The sequence below is a fragment of the Crocuta crocuta genome, unplaced genomic scaffold (assembly GCF_008692635.1).
Source record: "Crocuta crocuta isolate KB4526 unplaced genomic scaffold, BGI_CrCroc_1.0 scaffold262, whole genome shotgun sequence".
In the NCBI taxonomy this organism is placed as follows: Eukaryota; Metazoa; Chordata; class Mammalia; order Carnivora; family Hyaenidae; genus Crocuta; species Crocuta crocuta.
Genome location: NW_027528869.1, coordinates 493,944 through 511,538, shown reverse-complemented (window position 1 = coordinate 511,538; position 17,595 = coordinate 493,944). Strand labels below are relative to the sequence as shown.

The 17,595-nt window shown below is 34.5% G+C and overlaps 1 protein-coding gene across 2 annotated transcripts; it reads right to left on the bottom strand.

Annotated features, from left to right (window-relative positions):
- Positions 1-4,980: 4,980 nt before the first annotated feature.
- RERGL (RERG like) lies at positions 4,981-14,251 on the bottom strand. 2 transcript variants are annotated; one of them, XM_077756380.1, is made up of 5 exons: positions 14,200-14,251; positions 13,092-13,148; positions 8,884-8,957; positions 7,780-7,928; positions 4,981-5,263 (listed from the first exon to the last, which is right to left on the bottom strand). In XM_077756380.1, the coding sequence occupies exons 1-5, from the start codon at positions 14,249-14,251 to the stop codon at positions 4,981-4,983; spliced, it is 615 nt and encodes a 204-aa protein (XP_077612506.1). The 2 variants fall into 2 exon arrangements, with proteins under 2 accessions (XP_077612506.1, XP_077612505.1); XM_077756379.1 differs by lacking the exon at positions 14,200-14,251 and adding an exon at positions 13,419-13,468 and having other exon boundaries at positions 13,092-13,153.
- Between the last annotated feature and the right edge of the window lie 3,344 nt (positions 14,252-17,595).

The following is a 17,595-nucleotide window of genomic DNA, read 5'->3' as shown; positions in this document are numbered from 1 at the left end:
CTTCATGCCTTAGTGGCTCCAGGATTACTAAAATGTTGCTCAAATTCCACGTTGCAAGTAGCACTTTATAGTCTGCAAATTCCCTCTTTAGAGGGACTTACATTTCCATTATTAAAAGTAAACGTAAATTGTATCTCTATCCAAAAGAAAGAAAAACAATCTGTTTGGTAGTTTATACATTTGAAAATTATGATGACCTTCTTCTTTACTTTGAAATAATATGTTGTCATTGTAAAGTATATTTCCAATTTATAGTGTGTCTTTTTTTTCGTTGGGAATTTAAAATACTTTAAATAATTTGGGCTTTGCCTGATTCCCCCAGAATTGTAGAGTATGACTGATAACTGCCTTTAGAATCCCTAATAGCTAAATTACAATTATTATGCAAAGTCCTACAATAGACAGTTATATGGATTATTAAATGACTTTGCCTTTTTTGCAAACTATAATCATTTTCCTTTATTAGCTGAAGGATTTCATAATTTAAGGAAGATGAGAAACCTATAAGTCACGCTTTCAAATAAGGAACATGGATATTGCAAACATTAAATTCCCCCATAAAAATGTTAAGGCATCATTAAACTAGGTTCAGATTAATACAATTCAGTCAACTCTAGATAGATATCTCCCATAATAAGCTGAAACAATACATGGTGATCTAAGATGTAAAATATTTTACTACAGCCAATTTATAAACCTATAAAACATACAGGTATCATTCAACCTCTTTATTAATAGTGCATGCCTTGTATTAAATCAAAACCATTTTAAAGGCCCCTCCCTTTTGGCGTTCCTTTCCTCAGCTGTTGCCCCTCATTATGTGTTATCTCACTGAAGCTCATCCAAAGTGAATGACAGCATCTTTTTTACTAGAAGCAGCGTAGGCAATTCCCAGCCTAGTGATACAGTTTAACCATCTCTGAGATTTATAGACACACTTGCTATCCTAAACCTACAATATCCTATGGTCTCATGTTGATGTATTTGTTTCTCTGTAAGCAAATGTGGTTTTCTCACTTTGGAAAACTATAATTTCTTAATTTTTTAGGTTCTTGCAAGTTGCTTTGCATGTGAATTACATTCCCCCCAAAACACTGATGTTGGGATGACTTCAGGTTCTAGACTTGTTTTGAAGCAGGTTGAAGCAAGGTTTTGTTTTGTCTTCTTCACAGTTTTCCCCCAATAAGAGAGCCAAATATTTTATACTGTCTGAACTGCCAAGAGTTTTAATAAGTTATCTGTTCTGGTTATCTATTATTATCACGTAACAACCCCCAAACAATGGTTTAATAACCCCCAAACGATGGCAATATTAATTATGCTCACAACTCTGTAATTGGGGCAAGATTCTCTGGGCTAACTCATCTCTGCTCTATTTGGCCTCAGCTAGTCCACAGTTAGAAGATGGATTTGCTCATATATTGAGTGACTGTGTGGCTACTAATCCCACGTGTTATCTCCCGCCCAGTGCCTTCAGTGCAGCCAGATTCACACATGTTGACTCATGGCTCCCAAAGCTAAATCCCAGGGAGGAGCAGATGGGAATGGCTGAGAACAGATGACATAGGAACAGATCGAGCCCAAACTCCTTTCCCAACCTGGTCCCCTTTTTTCCTGGTTGAGGTAAATTGAAAAACAAAGTTGTAATAGATTTAGTGTACAAGATAATGATTTAATAAACATATATATTGTAAAGTGATTACCACAATCAAACTGTAATCACGTTAATTAACATATCACCCCACAGTTTTCTTTCGTGTGTGTGAGAGAACGTTTGCTTGCGTTACTCTGTTCCACGGACTCCTTATAGCAAGATGCGTCATCCCAAATCACGTTGACCAAAAAAATCAAGATACAATACATAAAATTGTAAAATATATTCAAATATTCGTATCCTTAACAGAGGAATTTTGAGTTTTGATTCATCATAGACATGTATACATGGATTAAGCTATTAAAGAATTTTCATACCAATTTGATATTAGAGTTCTTGCATATCACATAAATTAGTGTGTTGCTTTTCACACCAAATCATCCCACAAGATCCCTCAAGAATCTTTCTTGAACTGGGAAAATATTTTTAAAAAATTAAGATCAACTCTCTAAAATGGAAATTATCCAAGAGAATAAGAACAAAATAAAACAAAAAATTAAAGTACAACAGTTAAACTGATATGTGTATATATTTACATATGTACATATACATATGATGACAATATTGAAGCCATAAAATATTAATAAAATATAATAAACAGTTGGCTAAAACAAAGTGTACCATTGAATTTGCTAGAATAACATTTATAATAAAAGTTTTTTTCTCATTTACATAGCAATCCAATCTGAATGTTCCTAGTTGATAGAGAGCTCTCCTAAGCTTGAGATTTTAGTGCCAGCCATAAGAGGACTGTGCTTCATTACATAGAGGTTACCATGAAGTTCTTTAGTGGAAGGAAAATACCTCATTTGCCAGAGTTTCAAGAATTGCACTATGTTGGGGCGCCTGGGTGGCGCAGTTGGTTAAGCATCCGACTTCGGCTCAGGTCATGATCTCACCGTTCATGGGTTTGAGCCTCACATCAGGCTCTGTGCTGACAGCCAGCTCAGAACCTGGAGCCTGTTTCGGATTCTGTATCTCCCTTTCTCTCTGACCCTCCCCTAATCTCGCCCTCTCTCTCTCTCTCTCAGAAATTAATAAAACATTTAAAAAATTTTAAAAGAAGAATTGCACAATGTTGTCTACCTTTTGTATGTTACTAAAGGTGGCACATGGTACAGATTTCTAGGCAGTAATCAGTAGTTTTGCTAGTTGGCTAGAGATCAGTATAAAGTAAAACTGGATGACAATGATAAGAAGGATTAGAAAAAAAATGTGTGAATGGATCTCTTAGAGACGACATAAAATATACATATCTTTGTGTATCATGTTAATGTCCATCAGAGGGCATCCACCAATGAGAAGTATCTTTACAACCAGAGGGACAGGATGGCCTGTTCTGCAGAGATCAACCTGCCTGTTGGCCATCTTTTTGCTTACAACATAGATCCAGGATAACAGCCGTCATAGTGGCATGGATGGAAGCAAGGCATGGGTTTATGATATGGACTTCGTCTAAATATAGCTGATTGAATATGTCACTTGTAAGTTTCCAACCAGCCAACATTAGAAATGGAGACTCTTCCCTGAATACAGCACCATTTCTTTGTGGGCTGAGTGGGTGGATGATAGGAAAAATGTTAAATGCTGGCATCCAGGGGCGCCTGGGTGGCTTAGTTGGTTAAGCGCCCAACTCTTGATTTTGGCTCAGTTCATAATCTCATGAGTTCGTGTTTTTGAGCCCCCACTCAGGCTCTGCACACACAGCTTGGAGACTACTTTGGATTCTCTCTCTCCCTCTCTCTCTCTGCCCTTCCCTAACTTCCACCCTATCTCTCTCAAAATAAATAAACAACCTTAAAGAAAAATGCTGGGACCAGATTCTGCTGTTCCAGGATTCTATCAAGGAGCACAGTTTGATGGCATCATTCCTTGGGAAACAGTTGGCAAACTCTGACCTGTAGAACACAGTCACTGTTCAGCTTCCCAAAGTTGTCTGTGCCTCCTCACCAGTGCATTCCTCACTTCCTCAGTAAAGGAAATTTCTCTGAATTGTCCCAGGCAACGCCGTCACATGGTGGGTTCCTGGGCCAGTCTACCTTATCAGTTCCAACTCCTCTACTTTTAAGAATGTTCTGAACTATTTTGTATTCTACCATACAATGGTCTATTATTTCCACTACTTTTACTCTGGTCTGTCATCAAGGCCAGACTTCTAAGGAACAACAAATCCACATGGATGAGCTTTACGTGTCCTTCCTATGATGTGGAATCACAATTCATGGTGAGTAACCCCAAGCCAATGAATTCTCTCCTATGAAGCCTAACATACTGTGTCACTGGCCCCCCAGTCGCCTCCCCACCTCTACTCAAAACCTCCTTTCACCTCGGCCCCCAGATTCTCGCCAATACATGTTAACCAGTGTACGTAGCACTACTTGAACTTCCAGTCTGATTTCTGGGAGACTTGACCTTAATTACCAATGATTTGGCTGAAGTTAGGCCTAGGGCCCCAACTTAAAAGGCAGCAAGGTCAGCGGCAGGGGTATTGAAGTTCAGAGGGTAAACAGTTGATTTCTGAAGGAAACTGTACTCAAATCTGAGAAAGCCCAAAATATTTGTCTAATACCATATTTCTTTCAAGACAATAAGGTCTTCAAAATTATATGTTTACCAACCAGTTTTTACTTTTTCCCTGTGATGTATGGATCTCTATTATGAACTAAAAACAACCGATCCTTTTTATATGAAAAGGATCTTGGATATATAAGTTAATTTCTCTGTGCTAACTATCTTTCTTACATGGAATACAATGAAAGGCAGAATTTTTCATTATCAGACCAAATACAAACTATACATACAGGCAAAGAATTCAACTCCTTAAGGCCTAAATTATAAGTAAAAGAAGTAGTATGAGCAATAAGTAATATCAAGATGTAAGCGATATCAAGAACTCATTGAATTACTGTAAAGGCACTTTAAAAATTAAATTCATGCATTTCTACTAAACTGGCTAAATATAACTATATATTTCTTTCCAAAGAAATAAATATAATAAAAGTAAACTGAGGCCTGTGGAGTGTAGTTTAATACAATCATTAAGCAGAATTTATACAAAGCAAACTCTACAGCGATGCATCCTAAGTTATAGTGAGTGCTATTTTGTGTAATAAAGAAAAGACTGAGTGTGAAGCATGAGTGTACAAGACAGAAACAACCAAAACGGCAAACTATATATTTGAAAACACAGCTGTGGTTTAAGTTCGGTCATTTCACATCTCTAAGAGAATTATTATTTATTTTAACTGCATACAAAGGGCCAATTTCATTATCGTGTGAATATTTGAGACTCTCTGATATAATAAATCCCCTAGGATACATGTCCACTAAACTGATTTCCGTCTCTTTCCAAATACATTATTGATCAACTTAGCCATGGATTTAGATCCACTGGGTCTTCGCTTTTCTTTGAGTTTGAAGTTTGTAAGGATGTCCTTGATGATTCTGAGAAACATCATCTCTACCTCCAGACACTGCTCTGCGGCAGACAATTCACAGAACTGGCAGCGGTTATCCATTGCCAGCTTTTGTCCTTCTTCCCAGCCAACCTCTCGCACATGACAGAGATCTTGCTTGTTACCAACCAAAAGCACCGCTGATTCCACAGCTCTGAAAGATAGAACACAACTGGAAGGAGTATTTTACATCTCTTTTTCTTTCATTAAGTGGGCTTATATCAAAATGAATTAAGGACAATTCAAAACATTATTGTGTGTGTATGTGTGCTCCGTATAGTCATATACAAGCGTATGACACAAATCTCCATTGATTCATAAAAATTACAGAATGTAGTGTGTGACACAGAAGTAACAAGACTATTAAAGCATAGGATTTGCACTGATACAAACCTATTCTTGAATTATGGCCCTGTTTACAACAAGGCATGATTATGACTTTTCTCACGTTCAATTTTCCTATACGTAAAACAATGGTAAAATAGCACTAGTTACACAGAATTCTCATAGAGATTTAATTAAATGATGTATATAAAAATACCTAGCACAGTGCCAGGCAGCAAAAGATGCCTACCAAGTATTATTTTTCATTTCCTTATCAATTGAAAGAGAGGGACTAACTAATGTCTCTTTACTGAATAGTTACTGTAATTGAACAATTTAGATATAATTTTCCTAGGGGAAAATATTACTCAATACTCATTGCTGTTTGTTCTTTGCTATTCTGTATTATACCATACTCTAGAGATAAATGTTATAATCTCATGACCTTGTACAATTTTTCTATTTATTTAAGAAATATGTTTCCAGGGCTCCTGGGTGGCTCAATCGGTTAAGTATCCAGCTCTTGATTTCGGCTCAGGTCATGATCTCGGGGTTTGTGTGACTGAGCCCTGTATTGTGCTCTGTGCTGACAGTGTGGAGCCTGCCACGGATTCTCTTTCTCCTTCTCTCTCTGCCCCTTCCCCACTCTCTCTTTCAATGTAAATAAATGTTTTCTAAAGAAAAATATTTCTTTGTTAAGATAATGTCTTCAGCAAGTATCAATAGTTTCTCCTTAGTTACAGTGACAAATTTCTAAAGCAGGATTTCATTTGAAGGATAGAATAAGACAGCTAGTCCTTAAATGCCATGGAACTCTGCCAAGTTATCTACTATAGGGAAGAAATGAATAGATGCAGTCTTCAACTCTATCTAAAAAGATACTGTCTTTTAGATTCTGCTAAAAGTCAGTTTCATTTGCATGATGGTGTGAGTGGGGAGGCACAAAGCACTGTATCTGTTAGACTTTTCAGGGTATTAGCATTTCTTTCTATAAAATTCAGAAAATTATTGTAAAGGAACAATGGCAAAGGGTTAGTGAAATATTCTGAAGGGCGAGTCACAATCAGATGTAATTTTATAAAACAGTAATATATTTTGCTATCCCAGACTATCTACAGATTGAGAAGAGGAAATACTCTAAAAATTACTTAGTACATTAAGAAGATTGCCTGAAAAATGGCAAGTATAAGTGTTTTCATTTTTATGTTTTGAGTATTCTGAAGTGAGTTTTTTGATTTGGAGAAATAGCAAAAGAATTTTATTATTATCCCTTACCTAAGTCATGCTGCTTAAATATGAGGCATTTAATGCTTAAAACAATGAAGTTCAAAAAAATCTGTAATACGAGAGGAAGTCAGAGCTGTAAGATACCTTAGTAAAATCATCTTTTCTCCTACCATGCTTCCATCAGTTTTATAATCAGAAAAATGAGGTCTAGAGATTAAAGTGATTTACCTAAGGTCGATCAGATAAACAAGAATTTACATCAACTGACTCCAGGGAAACACCTTTTATCAATCATTATCCCATGGTTTCTTGATAGTGGGCATTTAAAGTAGATATAAAAACACATATACCAATTTTCAGTAATAATATTGTGCTTTTTGCTTCCCAGGTTAGAACGTTATTTCAGATTTTAAGGTCAAATCTTATCAAGAGCACAAAGAATCATTTATATCAGCATGTTGAACAAACATAAATATTTTAAATGGGGGAGGCTGAAACAAAAAAATAAAGAAAATGGGAAATTCATAGGTTTAAACTTATATCTACTAATACAAGAATGGTTTAAGGCAGGTATGTCTTCTCTCATAGTTTCTTTGTGTCAAGACAATTAACAACGGGGAATCATTGATCAATTCTTAATTTTAGGAGGTGAAACAGAGAAAAATGTATTCTTACACTTAGAATTTATAATGGCTTGATTATTCAGTCTATTTTGCTTTGATAGATTGAACAACCCAATGACAAGGAATTGGATGCCAAATGTAACAAATTTGGATTTATTTAGTATCCTTAACATTTTTGTGGGAATGAAAAGGTTGGAAAGTGAACTATCTTGTGTACAGAGGACCATTTTGCAAGTGAGTGTCATGTTAACAATGGAAGCTGTCTTGTAAAATAGCCATTTACTCAGAGCAAGTAACTGTTTATGTCAGCCAGGATATAAAGTATTCTCATCTTATTCCTTTTACTACATGTGTAACTCCTGTGGAATGGAAGGTGAATTGTTCAGGGCTGTTAAATTTTGTAATTGGAAGGCTGTATTAAACTCTTCCTAATGATGCTTATAGCTATGTGATGATTTACTAAAAAGAAAGGGGAGAGGAATGGAGAATATCTTACCTTTTACAGTGACTAGTCTGTGGCTCCCGAATTCTGTAGACCAGTGCTTTTGCAAAAGCAAATGAGGACCTGTCGCTGATGTCATACACAATAACAAACCCATCTGCCCAATGCAGTTCACTTGTGAGGGAAAATTTTGCTTTCTGTGGCTGAAAATAAATCAAGCACATTCAAAGTGGTGTGATATTCCACCTGTATTTGATACTTTAGACAATTAATTAATGGAAACCCATTTTACCCCAAAAAAAGACTTTAAGAAGTCAAAGACTGATATTTTGTAATATGTAGTCTCCTGTTTCTCTCTTCCTTATCACTCTTTCTTTAAAAAGTGATTAAAATTTTAAAGTAAAGAGAAAGTATAATACAGATTTATCTATCTCATTGTACATCATTTCACTGAGGAAATATCTTCAAGTTTTTAAAAATTTGGTAAACTATAATAATTGCCCTTTAAATTAATATTCACACATTTGTTTGAAAAGGGGAAATATTTTCTATCAATATTAGTAAATGGGTTATCTGTTGATATTTGGTACTTGGTTCAGGTCAGCAAAAAAAAAAAAAAAAAAAAAAACCACCACCACTGATAATCTAAAAAAAACATTTGAGGGATAATTTTACTAAATGAATCTTTCCCATAGAGTGGTTTTGAAATCATGAACAGCTCGCCATTCCTTATATTATTTATATAATCGTCTGTTAACATTCTTGTCTTTGAATACAAAGGGGTTTGTCCTAAAAATATAATTACTTATGCTTTATTGACAGTGGTAAGTTACAAATGCAACTTAGTGAAAATATAAACTGAATTGATAAGGCATTAAACTATTAATTTCTAATAGCTGCACTGTGACTTCCTAGAAATATAAATACAGCCTAATGTTGCTATTTTAAATAATAATATTTACAATGATAATTTCCGTCATAACTTTACAGAGAAGCTAGATAGCGGAGCTTATGATATTAACATAATCTCTTAAAATTTTAATTAAAATTAAGAACAAATTTCAGTTTTAAGACTGGCAACTTTACATTTACTCTTACCCAATATTCTTCAAATCATGATTGAAAAAATAAAAGAAAAGAATACTTCATTTTACTTACTTGAGAACAAGGGTCATATATTTCTAGGTTCAGTTGCTTCCCTTCCAAATACAAATGCTTACTATAGATAGATTCTGCAAAATATACATAGATTCCTTGTCAGTATGGAAATACTCTAGTATTAAAAAAATAAGCTGACACTTATATCACAGTCTTGCAAATTCAACTGGTCAGATTTTAGTGGAATATTACAGTGACTTTTTTTAACTGTTAGTGATCAAATACATGTATTTGTTATATTTGCTCATATATATATAAATATACACATGTATATTAAATTTTCCCACCGTATCTATTCAACTACATGCTTTTGTGTTTATTTACGTATCTTCCATCCTATAACTATGGATGAATTATCTGTGTTTCTAAGGCTGATCCATTCATTATGAACTAGTTACCATTTCCTCTGATCTACTGAAGGACATAGCTGCACCAGTTCTAACTCTTCTGCATCAAAAACCGTTCCTCTCTACTATACCATTACTAACAGCTGAATTTCTCCTAACTTAACAATCCTTTAGAACCCTCGTATCTTCAACTATTGCCACATTTCTCTGCTGGCCTTTTAGAAAGTATCTATACCCTTTGTGTTCAATTTCTCTCTCCATCAAACTCTTTGAATTATTCCAATAAGGCTTTAGTTCCAATAACTTAAATAAAACTGTTCTTATCAACGTCATGGTTTTTCATTCAATGGCTATTTCTGCGTCTTGAACTTACTTGCTCTAGTAGCATTAATACAGTTGATCACTCCTGTCTCCTTATAATGCTTTTTCTTTATTCTTTGTTGCTCTGTATTAATATTTTTACTTGTCCCATCATGTCTTCTTACATTTCAGACATGGGTTTGGTTTATAGATCTCTTCTCTATCCATCCTCCCTTGCTAATCTCATCTAGAGTTTTATATAACAGTTATTGCTGATGAGCCCAATTTATATATATAGCCTAGACCTCTTCCTTGAACTTCAGAAACAAACAACTACTGCTATTGGACACTTTCCTTTAGATACTTAATGGACATTTCAACTTGAAATTCCTTAAAATGGAACCCTTGATTCCCCCCTGAAAACGCTGTGTCTTCCACAATTTTCCGTTTCATTTAATTACATACCCATAACCTCAATTTAAGTTTAAAAGGCTTAAGTCATTCATGATCCTTTCTTTCATCTCCCATATTTATCCTATTAAAAAGTTCTTTTCACTCTATCTTTAAAGTATATTTTGAATTTATCTGTTTCTCATCATCTCATTGCTAATACTCTGATTCAAGCCATCATCATTTTTTGTTTAGATTATTACAAAACCTCCTAATTTGTCTCTGCTTTATCCTCTTCCTAACTCCCTTCTTATGCTAAGTCGATTCTCAACAGGAGTAAAAGTGAACCTTGGAGCCAAATCACATCCCGTGTTAGATCAAATCTCTTCAATGGCTCCCCATCTCACCTGGATAAACCAAAGCCTTTAAAATGCCTGAAAAGTCTCCCTTCACTTCTATGACTTCTCAGGCTATATTCTCTCAAGTTCTTTGCATGCAAACTACACCATCCCCCATAGCACTCCTCAACATTTTTTCAGAAATTTCCTGACTTGGAATTTTGGTAATTGTTATTTCTGCCTGGAATGTAACCCTCCAGATATCTTCATGGCTCAGTTTCATCACCTTTATTTCTCTGTCCAAATATGACCTTCTTAGTAAAGTCTATCCCGACTACCCTATTTTAAGTTTAATTTTAACATGCCATATTAGTGCCATTCCCCCATGATGTTTTTTTCTTCATAGCGTTTATCATCATATGACATAATTTATACTTAATTTTTATAATTGACTCTTCCTTCCAGAATACAAATCTTATAGGGGCTTGGGTATTTGTCTATTTTGTTCAATACAATAGCTTTTCTACCTAGAAGAGTATCTGGGACAAGGTAGGTGCTCAATAAGTATTTGTTAAATGAATAAGAGACTTCTTTTCTGTAACTGTTCCTCCAGTGTTTGATAAAAGACCTACTCCTCTCCAAAATGGCACACTGACGGAACATCATCACCCATTCTGGCAACATAATCCATAGTTAAAAAGAGATAGCAAGAGGGGTGACTGGGTGGCTCAGTCGGTTAAGCGTCCAACTTCAGCTCAGGTCATGATCTCACAGTTTGTGGGTTCGAGCCCCACATCAGGCTCTGTGCTGATGGCTCAGCCTGTTTCAGATTCTGTGTCTCCCTCTCTCTCTGCCCCTTCCCCACTCATTCTCTGTCTCTCAAAACTGAATAAATGCTAAAAAAAATTTAAAAAAAAAAAGAAAAGAAAAAAAAGAGATAGCAAGAATTGGGGAGCTAACTGTAAATCCTTTTCAGTTACATTTAATGAAATTTATTATAGTGTTATTAAACCTTAAAATATGTTTTCAGACAGTTCCTTGGAACTTCATAGGTTTACTACTGACTGAACTCTATAAGTTCCTTATTTCTTTTATTTTAAAGAACAAAAAATTTTTTTTAATGTTTGATTTATTTCTGAGAGAGAGAGAGAGGCAGTGTGAACAGAGGAGGGTCAAAGAGAGAGGGAGACACAGAATCTGAAGCAGGCTCCAGGCTCTGAGCTGTCAGCACAGAGCCCGACGTGGGGCTGGAACCCATGAACCGTGAGATCATGACCTGAGCCAAAGTAGGACCCTTAACCGACTGAGCCACCCAAGTGCCCCTATAAGTTCCTTCTTGACACTTAAAAATATCTACTCAAAAATCAAAAACTACCAGCAGGGGTCACTAACTCTTAACTTTTTACAATTTTATCATTTCCCCTTCTGCCCTTCATTTACAAGATGGAATCATTTTTTGCCAGTTTGTCCTCATGCAGTGATGACCTTTTGCTCATTTGCTTGTCTTTTCAAAATGTCTTTAAGTCATATTTTTTTAATGGAAATGTACCAGCCAGTAATGTATACACCTGTTTGTGTATATTTTGTTGTTGTTGGGTGTGGTTTTATTTATGTTTTGTTTTGTAATTCTGAAACATTTTCTCATGCCTGACTCTTACTTTGTGTGATACTGACTTTTCTGACAGGGGTTTTGACCTGAGAAATTAAACAATAAGAATTTCTCTTTCTATGTATTTCTTCTTTCTTTAATCAGTTTTCAAGCGCTTTCCCTAAAATGTTCCTAATGTCATATGGATTGAAGTAGTATGTTAGATACATGTAGAAAGCAATACAATGTAATAACTTAACATTAGTTTCTAAAATTCTGAAATAATGCTACCTCGTGAATGAAGGCTATTTTTTTCTTTCTGTGGAGGAAATTATTTCTTATGAAAAAATATGCTTTCATTTATAACTTCCTCTTAATCTAAGTAAGAATTATTGAACAAAAAATTCAAAATCATTCCCCTTTCTTCCAATTCTCATAATTCTTTTTTATAAATCTGTAGTTCTTGTTTAAAAAACAAAAAGCAAAATCACTTTTCCCCCATGCATTAGACCAGGTGAGATATTAGTACCAATTAGTACTACTGATGATTATTAATACTGGTATTAATATTGATTAATTGCTGAGCCAAAAATAAACTCAAAACTCTGGCAAAATTCCTTACTTTTTATTAATGCCCAACTGTGTTATTTCCCATATGTCGTGCTAATTCTGATCAAAATAAATTTAGAGCAGAGTTGGTAAATGATTCTAAGATTATATTAAGACACCTGTTTTAGAATTTCTCTGAAACTTAGATAAGCAACCTAGATAATTATGATATGATCTTTGATCAAGGTATAATTTTCCTGTTATTTTCACACAGGAATAAATTAAAATAAGCTTTATTTTGTAGTTACTAGTACTTTTATAATTAATTTGTCCTCATCTTTCAAAAGATGTTTATTTAATTTCAAAACTGTTTCGTAGTTTACAAAAATATTCACACTGACATGCCTCACAATATTAGGAGAGGGGGATCCCAGTTTTAATGTTTTTCTAATTCTAAACAGAAACAAGCTGACTTCCCAATCCATCTCTTTTAACATCAAATTGGGTGACTTATCATAAAAGCACATTCTATTCAAGTACTCATTTTGGTATTTCCAACCACAATCTGAATAAATAAGTTGCTGAAAAATGCAAAAATGGAAAATTCTACCAAAATGCTTCTGTGATCTTAATTGTGGTTTAATTACAACAATGAAATTTTAAAGTAAAAAAGAAAAGTCTAGAGTAGTGACTTACCAAAGTTAGAAGCATATTCTCCAATGAATCGCTTGGTAAGAAACCTTACTGTTAGGGCTACAAGACAAAGAGGCTGGACTTAGGGTCTTTTCTGTTTTAGGATACAGATAACTTAGTTATGTACATAAGGTTTTATCTTTCAGCCCCAAAATTACCAAGCATTAATGCAGACCTTAAAGCTTTATTAAATTCTAGTCTAAATAATAGTCAGCAAGATTTTCACTGTATAACCATAAAGATTAAAAGACTAGAAAGAAAGTGATCTGCCTATTCAAATCACTATGTAATTAATTCATGAATGCAAACAGGTAAGACAGCTTAATTTATGTAACAGAAACAGAGTTCATATTAAGTTTGAGATTCAAGAACTGTAACATCTCTGTATATTCCTTAACAGATTAAATCAGTCTCTAATAGTAACATGGACAACATCACACATTTACATTTGTCTGTGAGGATATAGGGACTTCAAAACCCAGGAAACAGAAAAAAGACCTCTTGTGTTGGTTTATCTTGTTGCAGCTCCTGGGGCTGGCCAGTTGTCCAGGTTCATTAAGATCAGGTGGCTGTATTGGTGGCATCCTCACCACCATCATAATGGAACCAAACCCAAAATCCAGTAAAATAAAACAAAACCATGGCTTCCAAAGTCAGGGCACCTGCTGCTCAGTCCCCAGGCAACTAGATAGCCATGCCCATCCTAAGTTTTTTTTTTTTTTTTCACCTCAGTAATGCTGCTTTTAAAACATAATCCACAAGTCTCCCTGCATTCTCCTCCACCCTTAATCTCAGAGGAGAAGAATCAGTTCAAGGCCATTGTTTGGCCACTAGTGGATGTGAGGGCAGGTGTGTTAGAGTGAGAAGTAGGTAGGATAGTGATGGAGAGATTTCCTGTTATTCCTACACATTAATACTTCAAACAGTTATCTTTCTCAAAGTGTCTATAATTCTATAAATATACAGTTAATTGCATTACTTCTTCATAAAAATGAAAATGCCCAATGAAAAATAATATACATAATTATATAGCTACATTTACATATTAGGTCAATATATTTCTCACTCGTTTTCCACTCTGCACTATGCCGTAGGGCACAACACAACTCACCAGATTTGCCTGTTCCTTCGCCACCCAAGACAGCAAGCTTTACCTCACTCATCTTGTCTTTCTGCTCTTTCTCAGTCAGACCTGTCTTTGGAGCTGTACTGACTTGAGCCCCCCCAGCATGTGCTTTTTAAAATCCTTTTTACTAATGCTGCTATCGTCTCTCTAAAGCCAACTCCGCCCCATATTCCTCCCATCCAATAATAACTTTAAAAATGTTTTCCTGGATTCTTTTTAAACATATTCCATTTAAAAAAATAAACATTGCAGTTACTATTTAGACATAAAGTCGTCTTAAGTCAATAGTTAAGAATTTCACAGAAATTCTGCAGAAGATTCTTAAGTAAGCTAAGAAAATTTAGCTCCCAATCCTCTATTTTGGTATACCATGAATTTACCTTTCTAAAACCTAGAGAAAAGATTTCTCTAAATGAGAAAATGAGTTTTTAGAGGATAAGTATACACTCCTGTAAATCTACGCTGACTGGATCAGTTTTGATTTTTCTATTAATACCTGAGTCTACATCTTCTTGGACGTTTTCTGTGAAAGACAAAGGGAATAAGTTTACTCAGTCATAAAAAGAAATGACAGAAGGAAGATGATGGCTACCTCAGATGTAATCATCTAGGGGAGACAGCAGGGCACATGAATACACAGCTCATGTTTTTGAGTCACGTGAGGCTTTAATGAAAAATATGGACAATACAGAGTTTTCTCTCTCCAATGTCTTATTTAATAAGCAATCTCTCTCTCTCTCTCTCTCTCTCTCTCTGTGTGTGTGTGTGTGTGTGTGTGTGTGTTTTAAATTTCATTCCAATAGACACCAGGAAGGTTCTAAGAAAAAAAGCACACAGCTTCATGTTGTTTAAAGAACAAGAAGCAGAAACCTATCAGTTTCCTTCTATGGTACTATGGTACCCACATTACTTTCCTCCCTTTCTCCCATTTGTATATGTATAAATTGCAGAATTGAGAAAAGAGTACAACACAAATAGAAGAACTCAACCTTGTGCACTAAATTTTGAGGCCCAGGTAAAGGAGTTTCATTTCTAGGCTGGGTTGATCACAGGTACAACATGCTTTTTAAAGATGCATTTATTTAACAAACATTGAACCACTGCTGCTTTTTATTGAAGATGTGTTGGGTTTACAAGGTCAAGAATTAAAGAATTTTCTGCCTTAATGAATCTACAGTCTACTAAGATGAAAATTGACAGAATTATAATTACAATAGATGCAATCATGGCTAAAACAGAGCTCTAACCAAGGACTGAGGAAAGCAGAGCAGTGCATTGAAAGGTCTTCAAAAACTAGGTAAAGCTTGACACATGAGCAGGACTCAGCAGAGGAAAGAAAACGTAATTGCGAATTAGGGAGATGTGTCTATTCCAAAAGAAGAAATAGACCCTGTAAAGAAAAAAAAAGGAAGAGAGAGTATGGCAATTTGTGATATCAACAAGGTTAACAGGTGAACTATAAAAAAATTTTTTTAAATAAATTTTCTCTGTAATTTTCTCTGTTCTCTGTAATCCATGCACCTATTTTAAGAGTAACAAGCAATTATTATTATTTTTTTACTAAGGATGTTTACCAGCTGATTTATATACTATGGAACTGAATTTTTTCCCTCTATTTGGAGAAATTATATTCTTCTCTTAAGAAAGTTCTGACCTATGTTCTTAGGAAGTTTAGTATTATCTACTGATAGGGAGGAAAAGCTTAACTTCATAGCATGCATGATACNTGCTTTTCAAATTACCTCCTTTTTTTTTTTTTTTGCCATATCCTCCTCCTCCCTACTGCCATTAAATTCCAAAAATAAATCTAAAACAAAAAGCAGCCTAGGAGCACTTGGTTGGAGGGATCAAGCCCTGCCTCAAGTCTCTCTCTCCTCTAAGTCCCTCCCTCCAAAAGCATGCCCAGTCACGCTCTCTCTCTCTTTCTCAAAATAAACAAACATTAAAAAAATAAAAGCAGCCTAGTGGTGTAGTAGAGTGAAGTTATGACCTGAATAGAGAGAATATAATTATGTACATGCTTTTCTAAGAAACAGAATGTCTACATATTTTTTTATCTCAAGTAAAGGGTGCTAAAATATGAATGTTCTAATAGACATATCACTTATACTACCCAGAGTCCTTTCATCTTTCCCTAAATAAAAATTGATTCACACCCAAAACAAAAAATTGTCATTACTTTATTCATTTATTGAATGAACAAAAATTTATTTAGTGTCTACTATGGGCTTGGCACTATTTTCAGTGCTAGAAATATATTAGTGAACCATGTACTTACAGATTCTGTTCATAGGAGGTGGACATTAAATATTATTATGATATGTATAAAATTACATATCAGGTATTCATTAATGCTATAATTTTATCTGATTAATTTTGAGGCCAGGCCCTTCTCGGCTCATCTCATTGCCCTGTAATTTCTGTTAGAATAGATGCAGAGTTTCTTCACCTGCATCTATTCAAAAAGCATCAGATTCATAAGGGTGGAGTGATTAAAAAAATCTCCAAAGAGAAAGATTATCTTTGTTCCATTATACTGTTCTGGAACATTAAAAAGATGGACTACTTCCCAACTCACTTTTGGTGTGTATAATAATCTAAAATATATGGATGGTGTACCTAGACAAACAGAAAACAAAGAAATCATAGAAATACAATGCTATTTATGAATATAGATCCCGAGGTCTGAAGTATATTAGCAAATCAAATCTAGAAATGTATTTAAAGAGCCAGTTGTCATGAGCTAGTAGAATTTAATCTAAAAATGACAAGTTGATTGAACCACAGGAAATTTGGTAAAATATTCCAATACATTAGCATTATAAAGGAGAAAAACTGTATGAATAACTTGCTCCCAAAAGCATGTCATGAAATTTAACAACTACAAACAAAGCAAAATACTTCGTTAAGTAATAAATCTAAAAATAGGGGATTTCTTAACTTGACTATGGTTATATATTTTTAATGCAAATATCAAAAAAATAACAAATACATATAGAAATTTTACTCTTAATGTTTCTCTAAACAGAGTATTTTGTCTGTTAATTTTAGCACAGAATTGGTAGTCCTATTCAACATAACGAGGGGAAGAAATAACACATATAAAAAAGGGGAGGCAAATAGTTACAACCTACAAATGATATTTTTCCTTAACTATATTTTGTCTACATTATTAGCATACATTAGATAATTCAGTAAGATGGCCAGGTAAAAGATAAGCACAAAAACAATAATTTCAAATGATAAATATAGCAGCTACCATGTTTTACACAGTGTGGAACAGGTAATTCTTAAAAATGTTTTACAGGTATACTACATTTAATCCTCTGAGAAACTTCAGGTAGGTACCATTATTAACTTCTAATATGATATATACACAGT